The 22,173-nt window shown below is 36.7% G+C and overlaps 2 protein-coding genes across 3 annotated transcripts in view; one reads left to right on the top strand and one right to left on the bottom strand.

Moving 5' to 3' along the window:
* Nucleotides 1-709: 709 nt before the first annotated feature.
* On the bottom strand, nucleotides 710-8,974 carry LOC121737090 (store-operated calcium entry regulator STIMATE-like). Its single transcript, XM_042128637.1, has 6 exons — nucleotides 8,715-8,974; nucleotides 8,219-8,363; nucleotides 7,331-7,452; nucleotides 3,162-3,361; nucleotides 1,588-1,662; nucleotides 710-1,442 (listed from the first exon to the last, which is right to left on the bottom strand). The coding sequence occupies exons 1-6, from the start codon at nucleotides 8,836-8,838 to the stop codon at nucleotides 1,353-1,355; spliced, it is 756 nt and encodes a 251-aa protein (XP_041984571.1). The 5' UTR covers nucleotides 8,839-8,974; the 3' UTR covers nucleotides 710-1,352.
* A 2,452-nt stretch (nucleotides 8,975-11,426) lies between these two features.
* Nucleotides 11,427-22,173, top strand: part of LOC121737012 (heterogeneous nuclear ribonucleoprotein K) — a 59,326-nt gene continuing 48,579 nt past the window's right edge. Inside the window, exon 1 of one of the 2 annotated variants that reach the window (XM_042128521.1) lies at nucleotides 11,427-11,493. The gene's annotated coding sequence lies outside the window, so the exon portion shown is untranslated. The remainder of the gene's footprint in view (nucleotides 11,494-22,173) is intronic. The other variant, XM_042128520.1, reaches the window with a different exon arrangement.

The following is a 22,173-nucleotide window of genomic DNA, read 5'->3' as shown; positions in this document are numbered from 1 at the left end:
CTACATCCGTGAGAAGACCACCTACACCTTGAGGGTGGAGCGTCTGCACTCTCGCCACAAGGTAATTTCAGTTCCTTTGTGGTGAGAGTGCCGATTCAAGTTTTATCCATCTTCGAGGTGGAGGAGTTCTGGCCCGCCGGTGTAGTTTACCGGAGGTTCCGGGGGAGGCTCCCGAACGAAGCGCGCATCACGTCGCCGAAAGAGACTTTACGTGATAAAGTGTAGTGTGATTGTGTGTGAATGTGTAAATAATATATATAATTAATAAAGATAAAATTGTTCGGCGTGCATCCGTTGTCTGATTGCCATAACACTGTTTTTACTTAGTCACAAGTTTTTACTTAGCATGGGATTAGACGACGTGATGTACGCTACCTAGCTTTATGCTATTGTATATTATTGTATGCTTAATAAAGAATTTTAATTTACTGATGGTATGTGATGCCAGTACCTTTCTTGTTTCTTGTAGTGTTATTATTGCATAGTCTCACTATGCAAATTGGCATTTTGCTACGGATGTAACTTAAAATTTCGAAAATTATCGACACATCTACCTCACCCGAAGCTTGCGGCGCGACTGGCGCGGTTACGCCCGATAAGGCGTATTATTTGTTGCCGCATTTTTCAAGTACTCCGACGGTATCTAGTCGTAGCGCGAGCGCGAGACCAATCATTCATCTAAGATACACGTCATATAAATAATAAAATATTATACCATAGACAAAAAATATATTATAAGATATTCGTATACATAATAGCCATTTAAGAAAAGATGTATTATCTTTTCTAATTGTAAACTTTAATGTGATTTTAGCAAATTAAAGTCTGGTCATTTAACAGGGAGGAATAACAGAATTCACTTATGCACAGGTCAAGCAAGAGTGAAAGAGACAAGTAGAGTTAGGCCTGTGTAAAAATTTATTCCTGTTCAGTGAACGGATTGTAGTAGAGGAACACAAAGCAAGGAGCCCCGAACTCAATAATTATTCTTTGGTTGCCCAGAGCCCGAGAATTGAATTTTTATATCGGGAGCTTTTTGTTTTCAAGAAATGTCAGCAGTAGATGGCACTAATTTACATCAATATCATTATATAAAAAAAAAATCCTCAGTATTTTTAACTTTGCCTAAAAGTCAGTTCTATGACTTTTAGGCAAAGTACCGACTTAATAAAGGAATCAATAGAAAATCTTATAAGTTAAACAAACAAGTTAAACAAATGACGAATACAATTTAGTGTAATGTCTTAGATATAAATTAGTATCATATTACATAATATACATCGTCATAAGTCATAACATTATATACATATAGTATAAGATTAGGCCCGGAATATTTTGGGCTTTGGGTATGGTCATACGCTTGCTCCAAGCAATTTCTCGTCGGCCGAATGCTCTTCGTCTTCTGAACCTGATCTATCTTTTTTGATAGATTGATAGCGCACCTATAATAGAATATTTCTCGTTGTATATTGAACTTTTAGTGAGCCTAGTCAAGGGAGACTAGTTTTTACCAGTCGGAAAGTATTTTTTTTAATTTAAATTATTTATTTCATTTATTTATTATTATTACAAAAAAATTACACTTACTTTGGCCTTTATTTTTGAGTTGACGCCTCTGGGATGGTACATAAGGAAGTTGTCTGTCACCCAAAATATTAAAATCTGAAAAATAAATAAAAATGTAGGTATATGACTTAAGAGAATAAATTTTATAAATCATAATATTATAAACGGTTCCCGCAACTTCACTTGCGCAGAATTTCGTATTTCACAGGAAACGTACATTATGAACTATCCTATGTACTATCAGAGAAGTTGATTCCTATGCAAATCGGGGACCTAAGTAGAATTAACATTGAATTGACATAATTATTCGACCAAATAACGTTGGTCTGTCAATTGCATAGGAATCAACTTCCTCGATGGTACATACTTTTCTATAAATTATGATACAAACTGTTTAGAGCGTATAATTTTTTCACAGTACGTCCGCTGAATCGGCAGCGTACGGACTAACGACGGCAGCCGTCGACGTGATAAACTGTCGACGGCTGCCGTCGCCTGCCGCCAACACGTGCTGTCGACACGTGCTGTTCGTCTGTTAGAAGCCTTAGTGTTTCCAAATTTAATTTCATTGAAACCGGTTGTGATCCAAATTTAATTTCATTGAACCGGAGTGAAAAGGTAAAAGACAGACAAATAACTTTAGCATTCGTTATAATATTTGAGTGGACGTGCCATGGTTTACATAAAAAGTAAAAACACTCTCTGGCCTCTGCTGATTACGTAACATATGTTTTTTGCAAAACCATTCATAGATTTCATAGATTATAATATGACGTCAGAACAATTGCAACTCTAGAAGACGGTGTTCTAGAGTGTTTGTTTTAACCTTGTTTGTGCACTAAGAGATTATGTAATCTGTTACTATCTACATTGTTCTTGAACTTAAAAATTAGCGGCTGTTGTATGCAAAGTCAATTGTGTAAGATAAAAATTAACTATTGCAAACACACAAAAAGTTAATTAAGTAAGTATATTAAATTGTACATTTATTTTTGTGCACATTCAAAGTGATTTTTTTTGTAGGGACAACAGGGAATACATTAAATTGAGGTTTTAGTCAATAGTAACCATAAGGAGAGGAGAGAGAGGTAAAAGTTCAATACAAAGTTTCGTGACTTGTCTGTTGCTTCGAATAATTAATCTATATATATATATATATATATATATATATATATATATATATATATATATATATATATATATATATATATATATATATATATATATATATATATATATATATATATTGTAAACGAGCTTTTGCCCGCGGCTTCGCTCGCGTTAAGAAGTATTATTATATACAAACTTTCATCCCCTATTTGAACATAGTAGATGTTATGACGTAGGCATCCGCTAAGAAAGGATTTTGATCAATTCCAACCCCAAGGGATTCAAATAGGGGATGAAAGTTTGTATATAATAATACTTCTTAACGCGAGCGAAGCCGCGGGCAAAAGCTCGTTTACAAATATTATAAGAAATATAATTGAATCAATTCTACCCCCAAGGGGTCGAAATAGGGGATGAAAGTTTGTATGCAAAACCTCGTACACTCATAAAAAGGTAATGAAAATTAAAAATTATAAAACACTCACATTAACAAAGAATGGTATAATGAGCATCACAACGGCCAACTCCAGCCTTGGGTCGGAGACTGGTGATAACCGCAGCGTTGACAGCACAGCGACCACCGGCGGGAGCCGCAGGACCAATGCCAGTATGGACTTAGCGAACGTAGCTAGAGCAGCATACAGTACGCATTGACATATCCATGCTGCACACATGGGTGGTCGTCCTGGAATTGTTTTTAAATGGTAATTAGAAGTCAAAAGAAGTCTTCATAATGCTACTAATCAAAGGAAACCATGCACAAATTAACCAAAAAAAGAGCTGCAGTAAAAAAACCCTAAAGTGTAGATAGATGGTCTTGGTTCTAAACTCTAAAGCATCAATATAAAATACTAACTAAACTTTCATCTAACCGCTTAACTATTTTTTAAGGTTTAACAATATAATGTAATTATTGAGGATGATTTATATGCATGATGCTTCCTAATTATGCCTACATAGATAAAATACCAGGCACAAAAACTTTACAACTAGATATTGCAACATTGAATGATAAATTTCTGCAAACAGTTAATAATATTGCAGTGGAATAATGCTCAAATGACACATAAATCTATATTTAGGCCATTAAAACTGATCCAGTAGTTTTAAAGTATATACAATGACTAGATGATGCCGGGGATATAAAGTAATTCCTATGTTCCTCCCTGGGCTCCAGGCTCCTTACCAAATTTCAGCAAAATCGGTTTAGAAATTTGGGTGTGAAACGGTAACAGAGAGACAGACACACTTTCGCATTAATATTAGTATGGAATATGAAAAACAACATACAACATACAAAAAGTTGTTATAGTCAGACTAGTCCAGGGGTCACCAATTAGTTTCAATCGGGGTCCGTTTTAAGACATGAAATAACCATCGCGGTCCAAACATTTTATATAAAAAAATTATTAACCGATTCAGTGCGGATGACACGGGAGCCGTGTCCTACGCGTTTTTAACGTGTGGCGTATGACACGGGAGCCATGTCATTTGAAAAACGATTTTATCTCCCTCAAATTACACTTTAGAAGGTTCTACTCTGAACAAAATCATCTTAATTTTCTACGTAGAACAAGCCTATAGGCTTCGCCTCTGAATATTCTGTGATTTGAAAAAAAGTAGGGGCCGTCAACCTTTTTTAAAAGGTGCATTCATTGCGGATTATACGGCAGCCGCGTCTTATGGGTTTATAACGTGTGGCGTATGACACGTGAGCCGTGTCATTTAAGAAGCGAAAGTATCTCCCTCAAATTACACTTTAGAAGGTTCTACTCCGAACAAAACCGTCTAAATTTTCTACGTAAAACAAGCTTATAGGCTTCCTCTCTGAATATTGTGAATTGAAAAAAGTAAATGCTGTCTCCTTTTTTAGCCCACCCTACATTATCCGAAATTTCTGATCACAAAAATTCGGACGCCCGCCAGCTAACCTAATCGCCAGTTATAGGACTGGTACTGACTTCAAAATTATGAAGATTGAGAACAGAAATACAGAGTACAGAATAAGAATTATTATTATTTAATACTTTTTAGTTCAGTTTAGAAAATTACTATTGTTTTTACCTTGGAAGTCGGTTTTAATTTTTTTGTTTAAAAATAATAATTTTACTCTTTTTAGTTATTCTTAAGGTTTTCTACACAGTTTTGGCGTTTTTTATTAACATAATTGTCACCAACACACCTTGGTAGCCATAACATCAAATTCGAATAATAGTATTATGCTTTAAAATAACAAAATAATATTAAAATTAAATTAAGAAATTTAAAAAAACCCCCGCCAAACAACTTTAAAAAGTAATGAAATAATATTTACTGCCTTTAAGTTCAAATAATTCCTAACTTGTGTAAAGTAATATTTTAGTCCATAATTGTTGTCACGGTGTGTCGGGGGACCGCCAAGTTAACTACAACCTACAACCGCCAAGTCGCTGATTATCTCCATTCGGTTCGCTGTGAACTGATCCTTAAACTATAAATTATAATGTTATGTGAAATCTCAAATCAAACATCTACATTAGCGATCCCCCGACACACCTTGACAACAATTATGGACTAAAATATTACTTTACACAAGTTAGGAATTATTTGAACTTAAAGGCAGTAAATATTATTTCATTACTTTTTAAAGTTGTTTGGCGGGGGTTTATTTAAATTTCTTAATTTAATTTTATTTCATATATTTTAAACTTGTGTTGGTTATAGTGCAGAATAATTCCTATCAACGTAATTACAATATATCAATGTCCTTTTCGATGAGGCCCTTAATATGAGCCCAAACATGAAACCTCCATTTTGGGCTCATACTAAGCTCGGTTCCTATAGAATCCAGGTGATGCTGCAGCAGCAGCATGTAAATATTTACTGTCTATCTACTTCTTACTGGTTGCCCAAACACGAAACCTCTGCTCTAAGTTGGCGAGGAGTTGGATCCTATTGATTACCAGGTGATGCTGCAGCACCAGGTCAACTTTCCATTAATATGTGTATACGTATATTGCATATTCACAAATGCCACGAACTAGAATGAAATATAAAACCCATCAAACGAATACAAGTTGCTAACGGCCTTTCATGAACCAGATAAACCCTGATTGTCCAGCACTGAGCAGGCTGATGATGATGAATCATAGCTAAGAACACTCTCGATCATGTCAGCTTTCAAACAAAAAAACTAGATCAAAATCGGTCCATTCGTTTGGATGCTACGATGCCACGGACAGATACACACACAGACAAACAGACAGACAGACAGACAGACAGACAGACACGTCAAACTTATAAAACCCCTCTTTTTTGTCGGGGGTTAATCATTAGACAAACTACAGAATAATGATCATAAACATCAGTCTCGATCTATAAGACTATGAAAAGTACTAATAACAGGGTCATAATTTGATGATGCATGTTGAAGTGTTGATGATGATGATTAATGTAATCAGCATAGTAGCTTATGATTTTGGTATTTTAAACAACAGCGAAACTCCCAAACACGTATCTACAAGGAATCAGGAGTTCTGTTCAGCACCTTCGGGACCGTGGTATACCATGGTGCAAAATTTTACTTTTTGGTATACATAAAACTTATGATCAAAACACATCCCATAAAACCAAAATAACCATATGTTCCCATTTGATTTTCAAGAAGTCCCCTGGATTCCTCATGGTCCCCATCATCAGATCACCACTTTTGTGAACATGGTACCAACTCGGAACCGGATCAATCGGAACAAATACCCCATACAACAAAAGAAAATTTTTGAAAATCAGTTAACAAACGGCAGAGTAATCGTTGAACACACCTCCTCTTTTTTGGAAGTCGGTTAAAAAAACTTAACAACGAACTTCTTTAAATTTATCTACAAACGTATTATTTACTTTGGAAACCCAGATCTATTTAAAATAGGTAGGTACTCATTTTTCTATCTTTGAAACCTACAAAAGGTTTGCAACATCTGAATAAAAAAAGCGCTTACCTGCCATTTTCAGGTTTACACTTACGGCCGTTCCCAATATTTGATCTATCTCTGGTTTTGCCCTACTAGAGATAGGAATAGCTCACAATTGACATAAATTATATGGCTCTAATGTCTAATGTGAGCTATTCCTATCTCTAGTAGGGCAAAACCAGAGATAGATCAAATATTGGGAATGGCCGTTAGTAAAACTACTCGAAATCAACTCAAAATAAATAAGTCAAGTTAATACAAGCGTAAAAACAAAAAAAAAACATAAAGCTTTTTGAACGTGGCGGATGACACGGTAGCCGTGTCATCTACTTCTATGGCGTATGACACGGCTCACGTGTCACGGGAAAATTGTATGCCGCCACGACTGAAAGTCTTCAAAAAGGTGCGCCGCATTGAATCGGTTAAACAAAGATAATTATGGAAATTACAAAGGTATTTTTTAGATATCAATGAGAAATATAACCATTTTTTTTGTTGCTAATTATCTCTCGAAGTTTGGCGTGAAATATTGGTGCAAGCTATAGATATTGACATTAAATCCTGGAGATGTTGAAGTCCTAAGATGCATAAAGATCATTTCTGAACATGCTCGGTCCGCACAAAATGGCTCGGCGGTCCGGATGCGGACAACGGTCCGCCATTTGGTGACCCCTGGTCTAGTCATTTTCTCGTTATAACATACTTACCATACTCTCCAAAATTAATGAGTGGTATGTCATATATTCTAGCGCAATGCTGAGCTAGTCTGATTCCTGCCCATATGATGAGCAGGCCAAGAGTGGAGTCTAACATAAAGTTAACTATGTACCTGAAAAATAACAATTCAAATGTTGCAATTTCTTTTAATAGAAAATTAAATAAAGTAATAAGTACTTATGCTCTATAACCATTTTAAAGGCCTATTTTGTTATAAATTTAAAATATATAATTATTATTATAGAAATTGACTTGTTTAAAATAAAGGTTTTAAAAAAGTAAAAGATGTGAGGTCATCTTAAATTCCATTTCATTATTCTATTATCATTTAATGTAAGTTACAGGAAATATTGTGCCATAGTAGCTCCACAATTAGATAAAGTAGGTGAATCTTAATTTAGATTGTGATAGTGTGTTTACTATCTTATTGGTTGTGTTTAAAATATTAGTCTTGATAATAATATTATCATGGTACTTTTATAACCGATATTAACAAAATATTGTGCTTTATTGAGAATTAGATGTTTCACTATATTCTAACAAAAATGTTGAAGTTAAACCTTTGTTTATTCTACTAGTATCATGCATTTTCTCTGGGATTTGCTTATCCATTCTTTCTCTGGGACCCAAAATATTTTCATGCCAACAATCATCAAAATCAAATGCGAAACAGTAAGAAAAGGTGGGGCGATGAACTAGAAGCTGCTGATAAAGAGTGGCAAAATACAGCAAAGGATAAAGACATGTGGAAGGAAAGAGGGGAGTCCTTTGCCCAGCAGTGGGACACTATCGGCTATTAATAATAATAATAATCATCAAAATCAGTTCTCTGATATATTATAATAGTGAAAGTTTCATTGATTAAAATATCTGCTTACCATGTACAGGGGTTGCCAGTAAGGTGTGGTGAGAGCCACACATTGGCGGCATGTATGATTAAAGCTCCAAGGCCCTGTTTGGAGGTATCGTAGAACCATATCAACCATGGTCTTCTTGCATATTTTGGCTCACAAAATCTTTTACCTGCAACACACTAAGTAATTTAAAGAAAAAGTCAAAGAATCTAAGAACAAACACTTTCAGATACTGCCAGTGCCAGCACTAGTTGTTGCAAGTAATTTTATAATACAGCGCGGATAAAGTACGGATAACGTACCTGTCCTGGGACTAAGGCGCCTGGGACATAGAAAATTTCGTCAAAATCGGTTGAGATCGAAGAGAGAGACAGACACACTTTCGCATTTATAATATTAAAGACGTATGGAAGTAGGGATATGGATTGTTGCCAAACAATAAAAGCGGTGAACCCTTATCTTAGCAGATGGTTGCGACAGTCATTATCGTCTGACCTTTGACTTTAAATACGTGACTTACCGATGAGGCATGTAAATGCTAGGACAGCCAACAGAAACTGCATAAACCAGCCATATCTATCAGTAAGGGCATCTTTGGAGCAATGCAATTCAGACCAATAAATATAATCCGAACTGTTATTCATTTTTTACATCTCATTGGTACGAACTCTAAAAATACACTATGTATTTACAATTATGTCAGCTACAGCACAATTTTTTAATTACACTATACATTCAACAATAAATTGGCTCCATTTTGAGTATTTGCGATAAAATAAAATAAAATATATAAATTTTAAAAAACTCCAAAAAATTACTTTGTAAAATAACTGTCAAAGTCAGAAAAAAACAATTGAAACTATTTTGACAGCTTTTTTTTTAATGTCTATGGTCATAAGCAAAGGCCAACTGCAGACTACAGAGTACAGGCAAATTACAGACGACAGATCAGAAGTCAGAAATTACAGTGTAATGTGGCACTTGACACTTCACAGTTCACACGGCTAACGTTGTGTTGTGTTGGAGATAGGCTATATTTTGATCGTGTGTTCTTGCAATCTATGAGCGCGCGGCGCCCTTAGTTGTGTTGGTGACCATATCTATACACGCGTACATGGCTCGCTCGCTACTGACTGCTCCGTTAGGTACGCACCAATGATATAATAATAAAAAACTCAAAGCAGATATGTTACTACCGCGCGCGTTGTGAAGCTTCAAATACGACCCAATTGGGACGTCTTTTATTTAGTCTGTCTCTTTTATGTAAATGGCATTTCGTATCTTTTGTTTCACTTAACTGTCAAATTTGTCAATGTCGTTCGGAAGAGATTTAATTAAGCCGGAAAATAGTATGAACGTAACAGATCTGTATAAGTAGAATATCATTGGTACGCACACTAACGAAAATGTCTATTCGTATATCCAACTACAAATAAGGCTACACGCGCTCGTAGATTGCAAGAACTATAGTTGGTAGTTGGTACCATGAAGCTAATATCCTAAGATCCGACCGTAAAATCCTGCATGAATCGTTTTTTTCGATCAAATATATTTTAAAATAATCTTTAGAACATATAGAATAGATCAATGTTGGGTTGCCTTGTTAAAAGTAGCCGCAAGTACCTCTAATTGAGCAAAATGAAATTCAATAGAAAAGTAAGAACTAAGAAGGAATGACATTGAGGAATGACAGGACACTACGCATAAAAATAAAAACGCCTGTTAAATAAAAATAGCAATCCTGCGGGTTCTCGACGTCCTCAAATCCAGCTAGGCATAATAATTGTAGGCCTGAACATTTATCATATACAAAAGTGATGGTAACCCCAGTTTGCGGCTATCGTGCAACTGGCAACCATGGATATTCATGTACAAAATGCGTAAAACTTTAATTTTGTACCAAAATTATTAAAAAAATCGATGCTTCAATTTTGATGAAGAACTATGTCTGTTTACGGGCTGGCAACCCTAGGTTGCGGCTGACTTAGAGCTGGCAACCATTTATACCTTATTTTGTCACGTCATTTTCTTTCATATGATGTAAAATTTACTGAAAAAAAAGATACATGCAAATTTATGCATTTATCTCATGAACATTAAACTTAATTAAAGGTACTTGCGGCTACTTTTGACAAGGCAACCCAACATTAATCCATTCTATACGTTCTAAAGATTATCTTAAAATATATTTGATGGAAAAAACGATTCCTGCAGGATTTTACGGTCGGATCTAATACTATAATATAGAGAGGAGGTGTCGTAATTGAATTTCCTTAAGAAACGACGCGTGACAATTTGCGGGGTGAGGGGGTGTCAAGCTCCGCCCACTTTTCAATATTTCATCTATCGGCTAAAAGCAAAACTACTAGCTTAGGTCGATGTTGATGTTACTACGTAGTTCAGCTATCTAACACTAGATGTCAAAATTCTTGAATATTCTTGAATATTATGGGACGTACTCAGAACTTTAAAAAATGTATATTATTAATTATAATAAGTTCAATTAATAAAATGAGGGTTAGTATTTTTACCGATTTTTTAATGTAAAATATACTAGTATAGTGTGTTGTTTACTTTCAATGTAAGGGCTGATTTACCAGATAGATTTTACCTGAGTAATAAATAAGTAACTTTATAATGTGTTATGTGTATATTATTTACTCCTATAAGAACCTCATGTCATAACATATTCGACGATTGAAAAATCATTCCAAAAGAAAATGTGTATCTACTTTTCAATCGTCACCTTTTTTTGCCAATTAAAATTTATGATACCTAATTTGAAATACAAATCTGTCAAAGTTGCATATTATTTATTTCTTATAGATACTCAGGTAAAATAACTCGAACGGACTATACTATCGATAACAAAATACTATACTATCGATAGTAAAATATACATCACTAGCACACGCACACATTAACAGATCGAAAATGGTCACGCATTTTCGGGTTGTCAGGTGGTCTATACGACAGTATATATTAAGTCTATGCCGTCTACACATGGTGATTGTTTGGCGAATACGAAATACATCAAATACGCAAATACAAATAGGCATGTGAAAGTGAAGCGCTACCATAACAGATTAGACATAAACAATAATTGACATTTGGCATAGAGTATAGACAAACAAGACAAACTTATGTCTTTTTGGTGAATGCTGGCATTGCCGCCATTTTTATTGTATTTGTCTTATTTTTTAACTTTTCGTAAATAATTTGTAAACAAAATAATTCAAAAACTATTAAATATAGTGCATTAAAAATTATTTATATCAGGCGTTGCTTGTAATTAGCTGGTAAGTACAATTATTTCTTTTGTTGTTGGTACTTGGTAAGTACTGGTAGGTCTCCACTGCACGTCGTTATTGATTATATTTTACCGGCCGTTTTATTATGTTTATCAATTCAAATAATTATATTGTTTCGAGAAACTAGTAACAGTACGCGTATTTTAATTGCGATATGATAATTGTATTGTGATTTGTGACGCAATATTTTGGGTGCACTGTAGAGCACTGAACCATGACTTGACACACTAATCAGAACAGTAAATAGTGTACCTAAACCACAACTACAGTAGTTCTTGCAATATAAAGTTGTAACCACCAACAAAGTAAGTTCTTAAAATTATGGTAAACTTTTAAACCCTATTGAAGTAAGTATGATTTTGTAGTTGTGACAAAATGTATGAAATCATAGGTAACCTTAAAAAATTAACTATATAGGTAGGTGGTATGACTGGTATGTCTGTTACCGGTTCATATTTAACCAATTAAAACCTTTTGGTATGAGATTTTGGGTTGTCAAGGCACAAATCAAAATAATATAGTGTTACTGTACGATATGCTTATTTGTCTGTATGTACAAAGTCAACATCTGCCATACTATTGTAAACCTAAACTATGATTCATCTTATTGAATAGATTTATGAAAGATATTTTCCTTATATTATGACAAATTTGTGTGTTGGAGCTGAGTTGAATTCTATGATAGCGTATGATGCCGTAGCTGTGGCACTTATCTGGTTTACACGGCAATAAAGCTTTAAGAAAAAAAGAGATAGTTCTAAAATTATACTTTAATTAAAATAAAAAATAATGATAGTAATCTTACCACTGAAAATTTAGAGAAATATATTTTGATTGATTTACCAACTACCTATGAAAAAATCATTTACTAATTGCATGCGGATTTTAAAATAAAGAAATGAATACTTACTTTTCTCCTAAAATTTATTATTTAATTTTGCATGTTCTGCCAATTTTCGTGCATATTTCAAGCATTTTTCATGCATATTTGAAAAATCATGAAAATCGTGTGACATACTTTATGGATGGTCCCCATAGAAGTATGATATACGTCTTTCCAAGAGGTTTTTTCTGGTATCCAATCTCATACTAATAAGATTTGTGTCCATAGACATTTTACATGGGAGAGACATGCTTCGGCACGAATGGGCTGGCTCGACCGTACAAATACCACATTCTCACAGAAAACCGGCGTGAAACAGCGCTTGCGCTGTGTTTCGCCGAGTGAGTGAGTTTACCGGAGGCCTAATCCCCTACCCTATTCCCTTTCCTACCCTCCCCTATTCCCTTCCCTTCCCATGCCTACCCTCCCCTATTCCCTTCCCTTCCCATGCCTACCCTCCCCTATTACCCTATTCCCACTTAAAAGGCCGGCAACGCACCTGCAGCTCTTCTGATGCTGCGAGTGTCCATGGGCGACAGAAGTTGCTTTCCATCAGGTGACCCGTTTGCTCGTTTGCCCCCTTATTTCATTTAAAAAAAAGACAGTACATAAAAGGATGGTATAGTTCTGTAAGTTTTATCCTTCTTCTTCTTCTTTTTTATTAATGGCTCCTTTGTGTTATCCTTGTCAGACACATAAAAGAAGTGGCTTGACAGTCAAGGAAGTCTGCCAAAAAAGAATAGACGCAGATCAAAATTTTTTCATTTATAATATTTCCATAGAGAAGGCTTACACACTTTAAATATTATCCACCTTGACAAATTTTTATACCGATTCCCGATTTACTAATGTTTCAAAATTGTGTTCAGCGTGTACTCTGTTTTGACAAGCTATAATTGGCATGATGACTATTTTTTTTCTTATTGGAAATTGAAAGACCTCTCAAAAATAGAAACATCAGTGAAAGAATGACTTTGATAGCTTAAAAGTTTACCAAGATAGTAATTCAAACATCTCATAAAATAGACCTGCCAGAAATGTTCAATACAAAATGCTAATCGATTATGACGACACTGTAGATTAGCTTGCCTACAAGCTATTGCGTGCAGCAGGGGTCGGCAAGTAATTTTAGGTGAGGTCCGGATAATGTGGGATTTTTTTTTAATAATAAAGGTAAATGTATATCTTATCTATGTATTAATTGAAACTTGGTATAAAATTGGTATAATAATAACAATAATAATATCTATGGACGCTTCCCACCACATCAGTCTGGCCCCGTGCTAAGTACCTAAAGGACTTGTGTTACAGGTACCAGACAACGGAAACATATTTAATACTTTTTATACTATACATATATTTAAGATTTTTATTATATCATACACATATTTAATACACATCCAGACCCGGGAACATTGAAAACTCCTTGTTGAACAAAAAGTAGTATAAAAAGTATTAAATATATTTCCGTTGTCTGTTACCTGTAACACAAGTCCTTTAGGTACTTAGCACGGGGCCAGACTGACGTGGTGTGAAGCGTCCATAGATATTATTATTATTATTATTTGTTCCGTCGGCGGGATTCGAACCCGCGAACTCCGGCTTGAGCTACCGACGTGCTCACCAGTCACCACTGAGCCACAGAGGTCGTCGTATAAACTTGGTCATTACAATTTACAATATTTCGCGGTCCGAGATTCGAACTTTCGCGGTTCGCAAACCGCTGTACCCGCGTAACCGCGTACCGCTGGCCTGCAGCATCGCGGGAGAACTTTGTTGGATAGCAATATTAATTAGGTATTGCGTTTATGAAAGTGGTTTCATAACAAAAGTTACTTTAAATTACCAAATGGTTATAGTTACCGAACGGTATATACTTCTTAAATATATAAAACTCAAACCACTGGACGGATCGGGCTGAAATTTAGCATGCAGGTAGATGTTACGACGTAGGCATCCGCTAAGAAAGGATTTTGATCAATTCCAACCCCAAGGGATTCAAATAGGGGATGAAAGTTTGTATATAATAATACTTCTTAACGCGAGCGAAGCCGCGGGCAAAAGCTCGTTTACAAATATTAAAAAATATATATAATTGAAAAAGAATCGACTTGAATATCCAACCTTGAAGGAGCATAACAAAAAGATACAAAAGTTATCAAGCTCGCTATCAACAAGCTATCAACAAGCAAGTATAGGACGTGGGAGAGCCATGCTTCGGCACGAATGGGCCGGCTCGACCGGAGAAATACCACGTCCTCACGGAAAACCGGCGTGAAACAGCGCTTCCGCTGTGTTTCGCCGAGTGAGTGAGTTTACCGGAGGCCCAATCCCCTACCCTTTTCCTTTCCCTACCCTCCCCTATTTCCTTCCGTCCCCCCCTATTCCCTTCCGTACCCTCCCCTATTCCCTTCCCTACCCTCCCCTATTACCCCTTAAAAGGCCGGCAACGCACCTGCAGCTCTTCTGATGCTGCGAGTGTCCATGGGCGACGGAAGTTGCTTTCCCGTTTGCTCGTTTGCCCCCTTATTTCATTAAAAAAAAAAAAGCTGAAATTTTGGAAACACTAATTTGTTATCGTTATTTCTTTATTTTATTAACAAAATTCGCAAATCTTTGACCTTGTCATCATCCCTATTGTATTTGTTACAGTAGTTGAATGAAGTTGCTTTACGGATAATTACATAAATCATTTTGTCCCAACAAATAGGTATAAAGTTGTACTGGGATATGTATGTTTTTGTTATTTTGGCAGGCTGGGGACGACGCCAATAAACTTTATTACTTACATGAAAGCACTTCATACATTTGATATTGTGTAAGATGTTATAGATATAGACAAATAACTTTATTACGCCGTATATTTTATGTTGTCGCCGGCATTAAAGATGTCTATAAAATGTTGAAAACTATTAAACTCTACGGAAAATCTTTTTAAAAAATCGATTGTTTTTGAAATTTCGAATCGGACGTTTGCCGTAAGAAATATCTAAGTAATAGTAAGAAATATCGTCCTTCCTTTTCGCAGTCGGATTTTGTTGCCTTTTTCTGGAATATGAGTAGGAGCCCCTAAGGAAATCCTGTGAGGCAGTAAGCTTGGCCGAGAAAAAAGCCGCTAGTAGTTAAATATAGCGCTGAAAATTAGAAAACTTTGATATACCGATGTAGAGATGTATCACTTGTTAATAGACACTAGCTATTTGACCGATCTTTGCTCGGTATTCGTTGAAAATGACATTTTCTAAAAATGATTCCTAGCTAGATCGATTTATCGCCCCCGAAACCCCCTATATACAAAATTTAATGAAAATCGTTGGAGCCGATTCCGATAATAAGTAAACATGATATAGGCCGAAAAAAAATTGACAGGCTGTATTATGTAAAAATCTAAGACCTAAAATTGTACAAAAGAGGAATATAATTGGAATTTAGGAATCAGCTCCAACGATTTTCATGAAATTTAGTATATAGGGGGTTTCGGGGACGACAAATCGATCTAGCTAGGAATCATTTTTAGAAAATGTCATTTTATTCGTGTTTTATCGAATACCCAGCAAAGCTCGGTCAAATAGCTAGAAGATATCGGCTACTGCTTACGATTCTTCAACTGTTTGGATATACAGATATAGATATATAGGTACAGATAAATAGCAAGACCGTTAGAGCTCGTCTAAAAATGTAAAAAATTCTAGCTGAAGCGATTCTTGAGATACAGCCTGGAGATAGACTGACAGACATCGAAGTCTCAGTAGTAGGGTCCCGTTTTTACCCCCTGGGTACATAAGCCTACAAGATACGCGCCAAACACATAACCCTCCTAGCAGTCGGGTAAAAAAGAAGCTTTATTTTCATGAAAATAATAATATATTATGGCGGCTCTCGACATAGGCGAACGCGTTGGCCAACGCGTCTGCAGACGCGTTGGCCCAATGTGTAGAACGGGCGTTCGCGCGTTGGCCAACGTCTAAATACCTACGGCCAACGCGCGAACGCCCGTTCTACACATTGGGCCAACGCGTCTGCAGACGCGTTGGCCAACGCGTTCGCCTATGTCGAGAGCCGCCATTAGACGTAAAAATTTAACAAACACATGCAATGAACGATTAACGGCCGTTCCCAATATTTGATCTATCTCTGGTTTTGCCCTACTAGAGATAGGAATAGCTCACAATTGACATAAAAAATATGTATCTAATGTCTAATTTGAGTTATTCCTATCTCTAGTAGGGCAAAACCAGAGATAGATCAAATATTGGGAACGGCCGTTATAAGCCAATAGTGTCGGCTATCGTCATTCTAATGACGTATGATAAATGATGATCGCCAAGTTCTGAGGTGCAACAGGAGAACAGCACTAGCAAGGTAATATCCATCTATATATCTAATCACGAGTTCTCGGCTCCGGCATTCGAAGAATAAAGAATGTTCTAAATCTTCATCACTATACTTTATCTTCATCATCACTTCTCTGACAAGAAAGATGATCATTGCGCCGGATGGCTATGCAAAAAAAAAACAGGCCTTTGCATCCATTGTGGATGATTTATACAGCATTGAGTATTTTCAGAGCAAAGTAATCACTCTTCAAATTCTGTAGTGCCTGGGACAAGATTATAAATGTCCGTATGGTTGCCCAAGCCCATACGGCATTCTTGCAAATCGCAACATAGTCGGGACTGGTCCAGTGGAATGATCAGGTCAATTTATACGTGTAGGACTAGCCAATGTCCGGGTTCCCTCACGATGTTTTCCTTCACCGTATGAGCATCCGTATTATGTACTTGAGGGTATCTGAATCTTGATTGTATCTGAAATGTCTCATAACTCATTGGTACACGCCTCCACCCGGGATCGAACCTGCACCCTCACGAGTGCGAACCAACGGTTTTCCCACTAGGCCGCGGACGTTCTGCTATGCAATAGGACGCTCCTGTACCTGCCACCTGGTGCCTTGTCAGTTAGATGCTTGATTTCGTTTCAACGAAATCGGCCCTCGTCACCGGAATCAGAATGGGGAAGTTGCTGCTATCCATCTAATCTACATGTCGAATTTTAAGAATTGTAATAGAAATACGTCCCACATAATGTAGAACAAAGTAGATAATACTTACTATTAATTATCATGAGATCAAGGGCCTGTTTCACCACTTTCTGATATAGTGCCGAATAGGCTATTCATAACTTTAAGAACCTCCATACTTGATCTGTCAAGTTAATCGGTGGATAGCCTACTCGTCGCTTATCAGGAAGTGGTGAAACAGGCCCTAAATATTGAAGCTTATAAAAGTTGGATAAATAGAGACCCACCCATGAAATAATTATGACCCAATGGACAAATTAAGGGATCGAAATCGGCAGTTAAATTGATAATAATTATTATTAATCGGAAAAGTGGACCACCCAACGTCACTTCTACTAAAACGTTGGATAATGTATCGTCGAAGATAACCCGTCATCATACGTCTATCAGGGGTAGTAAAATATCGTCGCGTTATTTATTAGTTAGCGTGCGTGCGTTGTTTTACGGTGGTCCGCCATTTAATTTGAGCGCACATGCAAGACACACTACATGGTCATTACGTGCGGAGAAAAACGGGAGGCTAATTGTCGCCTCACCTCATCCCCCCGCCCAAGGGGTGGCATCGATACCCACCAGAATCGAAAGTGGAACAATAATTATCGGTAGTGGTGGCGTGGGGGCCTGTGCGGTTTCCCGCGGCGGCGGCGGACCGACAACAAACCGTCTCCCGGCAACCGCTCATGACATATGCATGAGAGCGGCGCGGACGACGCCGCCGCCCCACTTAAATATACAAGGACGGCCGAGGAAATTACTAGAGGAGCAAATACGTAAAAGATGTCTCCCGTCCGACTGGGCATGGCGTGCGGCACGCCCACCGATTCTTCAATTACCCACACGAAACGTCCTATGGGTTTCTTACTGTTTGCGGCTATTTTTACCACCTCCCCGCCTCGTCTTCATAAGTCATGAAGACAGCCGGTTCGGTTGAATTTTCATTTCCAATTCAACGGTTATGCCTGCACGCTAAAGTGAATTTATAATGTCCTGACGCAATTTAAGGCTATGGTAGTTTCGTGGCAATTTTCTTCGATAGCTACGGCATCATGTTGTCCATAACGAGTATAAAGTAGATCATTTCTTTTCTTTTTACCTTTTCTTTTATGGCATATTATGACCTGAATCCTATCTCGTCATTCGATTTAGATTATTTTCTCAGAGGTCACCTCTAGCTAGCTTGTCTCTGTCCACTTTTCGTTTAAAGACGAATACTCCAAGAATCCAAACAATAGAAACAAAGAAATAATATTGCTCAATATAATATCTTAAAAATAAACATCGAACTTAAGGTTTATTGGTGAGTTAAATAAAATGAAAATATATTTTGCAACTCCTTCAACGAGCTTCAGCGTGAAGGGCTGGAGCCAAACCCGCTTGTTTTATAATCCGATTATTGCTATTTATAGCACACTCTTCGTTATTCTATATATAGATACACGTTGATTTCTCGAAAAAAGATTATAGACTTTCTCTAGCTTAAAATTAGAGAGTTAATAATATTTTTCTGATTTCTCCAGGACTACAACACAAACAGAAAATCTTCTATTTGGGAGAAGAGAATATCAACCAAAAGGAATTAACCTTAAAGATTTCAAATTTTCAAAGACCTTATTTAACAGGATTTATTTATGAGCATTCAGGACAAATACTGACTAGGAGCTAGGGTATTACATAATATGTAACATGTTATGTTAAAACGTCCAAACAATGTAAAGAAGTAATAATCAATACCGCATCAAATATTGACTCGACTACGGCTGTTACTTGGGAGTCGCTACATTCGTGCCGCTCTATTGATTTATTTATTTGTGTATTATTTGATATTTTAATTACTATAATGGTTAAATAATTATTCTCATCATTACACACATACTGCTATGGTATTTAACCATCATCAAGATCTTATCGATTCGAATTTTGGAATTTACGTCTTCTAAATGTTGGTTGCAGCTCTTAAGGGATGAAGTCGGCTGTTGATTATAATAATATCATTAATGCGCTATCAAATCGAGAATAGATTTCTTCAGTGGTGTGAAAAACTAGTATCCTGCCCTCCCGAAACGGTCGAGAAGCGAACCTATTCGATCTCAGCAGTTTTTGGTACCCCGACATTAGCGCACTATTTTGCAGTAACTCAATTTTAAATTCAACAGGATCGAGTCTGTTTAACGCAATTTCATCGAGAAAACGCAGCACGATCGTTGCTGAATTAAAATTGACGTCAGATAACGACGTTGCTGAATTAAAATTGACGTCAGTTTGGTAGTCAACCGCCAGAATAAAGAATGGGAACGCCAGCAACGAACTCATAAGTGGTTGCAGCCATCGTGTTTAGCGTTCTCGGCTGGCGGCAGGGCGGGACCGTGAGCTTACGGGGCCCTGGGCTAAAACTACTTAGGGCTACAACATTTTAACTGTCATTTCGTACCAACACCTAAATTGTATAATAAACCTTGATCGTAGGATACTCAGCGGGGCTAAAATGGTCACATTTAGCAATTCCTCTCAATCAATTCAGCAAATGAATTGTCAAAACTGTCAAACTGATAAATGTCAAATCAGTACAAAAATACAGAAATGAATTGCAAATAGAGTTGCATTTTGCGATTTTAGAAAAATGAATCATATTATGATTCATAATTATCATGATTCTTCAAAGCGACCATTTTAGCCCCGCAGGGATACCAACATCAAATTAATAAAATTATGAATTCTTTCGCATTATCGACTATTTTTGACTTGACTTAGCTGGGCGGCGAAGACCCTTGAACTCATAGGGCCCTGGGCTTAGGGCCCAATAGCCATATGGTGGATCGGGCCCTGGCTGGCGGTAATTGCATATGAGGTGGCCCATCTGGTATCTACCAGTTCACACTCTATTACGTCCCAAGAAGTCCTAGAGAGGTGATTATGTTTTCACGTCTCGTTGACCGAAGCAGCAGCGAGCGTCCCGAAGCGAAAAGTAAAACGATTGCTTTGTGTCAATGAATGTTGGTGTGAATTGAGATTTTTCTTAAAGCTACATTATTATTCTCAAAGGATACGTAAAGTGCGCCTAATATTGTACCAAGTAATCATTTTTTTTATTATACTTCTTGCACACATAATGGTACAGAGGCGGGCTTAATGCCTTTAGGCATTTACTTCCAGCCAACCTTTGGGTGATGTTGAGACAAGATGAGGTAGATGCAAAGTACAATTTTATCGACAGTAATAAATACATACTATAATAATTACTATTACATGCTATACGAATATTTCGGAAGGAAACATGGTCCTGGCATGGTTAAAAAACTCTTATCTCCATTGTGATGTGATGTAGCATCATTAGGAGAGCTCGTCAAAATTGAATACGACTTATAAGGGATTATGAGAATTAGCTTTCACGCATTTGGGGGTGTGAGCTGAGTTGGGACTTGGAACACAATTTCTGCGTACGTGAATAATCATTTCTTGTTACTCGTTAAACCCACTTCGATATGATTTTAATTGGGCACAAGCATAACTAAATATTTACTGACCAACCATTCTTAAAAATGCAGGCTGTTCCTAAATGACTTGGTCCTTCGAGTTTTAAAAATTCACAGGGCTGATGAAAAATTCTGCACATTACGTAATAATCTAATTTGAAGCATGTTTCTAAGCAGGAGGTGGCGTGGGTAGCGACATGGGTTCGACTGGCGAGTTCTCATAGCCATAGAATATTCTAGCAGAAAATTACAGACCGCCTTAGGCGCAATTAAAGACTGAAGAAGTTTGAAATTACCCTATATGGGTTATATGATTGTCGCAGGACTGTCGTTCCCACGTTTGCTTCATTGCCTAACACCTGACGATGTCTCATACTGAAATATTTAATTTATAATAGTAGAGTATGTGTTTATAAAATTGTACCAATATTGTAGTTTTACCCATTTGGACCCAAAAGCAGACTACAATGAAAATAATTATTTTTTCTTTATTAATCTAATGATAGGGTTCTTACAAAGTGAAAACATCAAAAAAATATTTTTTAATAAGTTTGCAAGTATTAAAAAAAACACTGTCCTTGTATAGGGACAATGGGCACATGTGTGGTAGTTTTCGAAACAATTATTGTATTCGATACACAATGTATTTATGCATTTTTGCACTGTAGTCGTATTTTTTTATGAATAATGACACATTATAATTGGTTTGGCAGTCTCTGCCGAAAGTGTCCAACTCCATCTGCTGCAACTCCTGGAACAGCCTATGATGATTTTCGTCTTCCATTTTATGTAAAATCGTGTAATTGTTCGACGTAATTGCAGCTGATAAAATTTTTCTTCATGTGTCAAAAAATGCAGATGCCAGGCATTAGCAATGGACAAGTCAAGCATGTGGGTGAATAGCACCCACCACCATTTATTGTCCCTAATCGCCGATCTACATATTATTATATACTGCGGTAGATTGATCCGCCTGATCTACACCACCCAAACTTATAATTTTGAAAGAGATGTGGGATGTCCATGTCTACTTTTTCTTTTGTGCAGCATCCCATCTTTTAACGTTTCCCAAGGGATGAGCCGTGTCGAAATTGCTGCCCATAGTGCATACGCTGTTATCAAGCCAACTAACGAACAAATGCTCATCATCGCTGCTATCCCAATCCTCATTATTCTGAGTAGCGAAAACTTCTAATCTACCAGGTATATCTTGCGACAGTTTGTTATGTTGTATG

Source organism: Aricia agestis, chromosome 20 (assembly GCF_905147365.1).
Source record: "Aricia agestis chromosome 20, ilAriAges1.1, whole genome shotgun sequence".
Classification (NCBI taxonomy): domain Eukaryota; kingdom Metazoa; phylum Arthropoda; class Insecta; order Lepidoptera; family Lycaenidae; genus Aricia; species Aricia agestis.
The sequence above is the reverse complement of the archived record's forward strand: the minus strand, read 5'-3'. Positions and strand labels throughout refer to the sequence as shown.

Coding starts and splice junctions, on each gene's coding strand:
- LOC121737090 (XM_042128637.1), bottom strand. CDS start 8,838: ATGAATAACAGTTCGGATTATATTTATTGGTCTGAATTGCATTGCTCC. Junction 7,453..8,218: donor ACTGGCAACCCCTGTACATG/GTAAGCAGATAT, acceptor GTTATTTTTCAG/GTACATAGTTAACTTTATGT. Junction 1,663..3,161: donor TTATACCATTCTTTGTTAAT/GTGAGTGTTTTA, acceptor TTTATTTTTCAG/ATTTTAATATTTTGGGTGAC.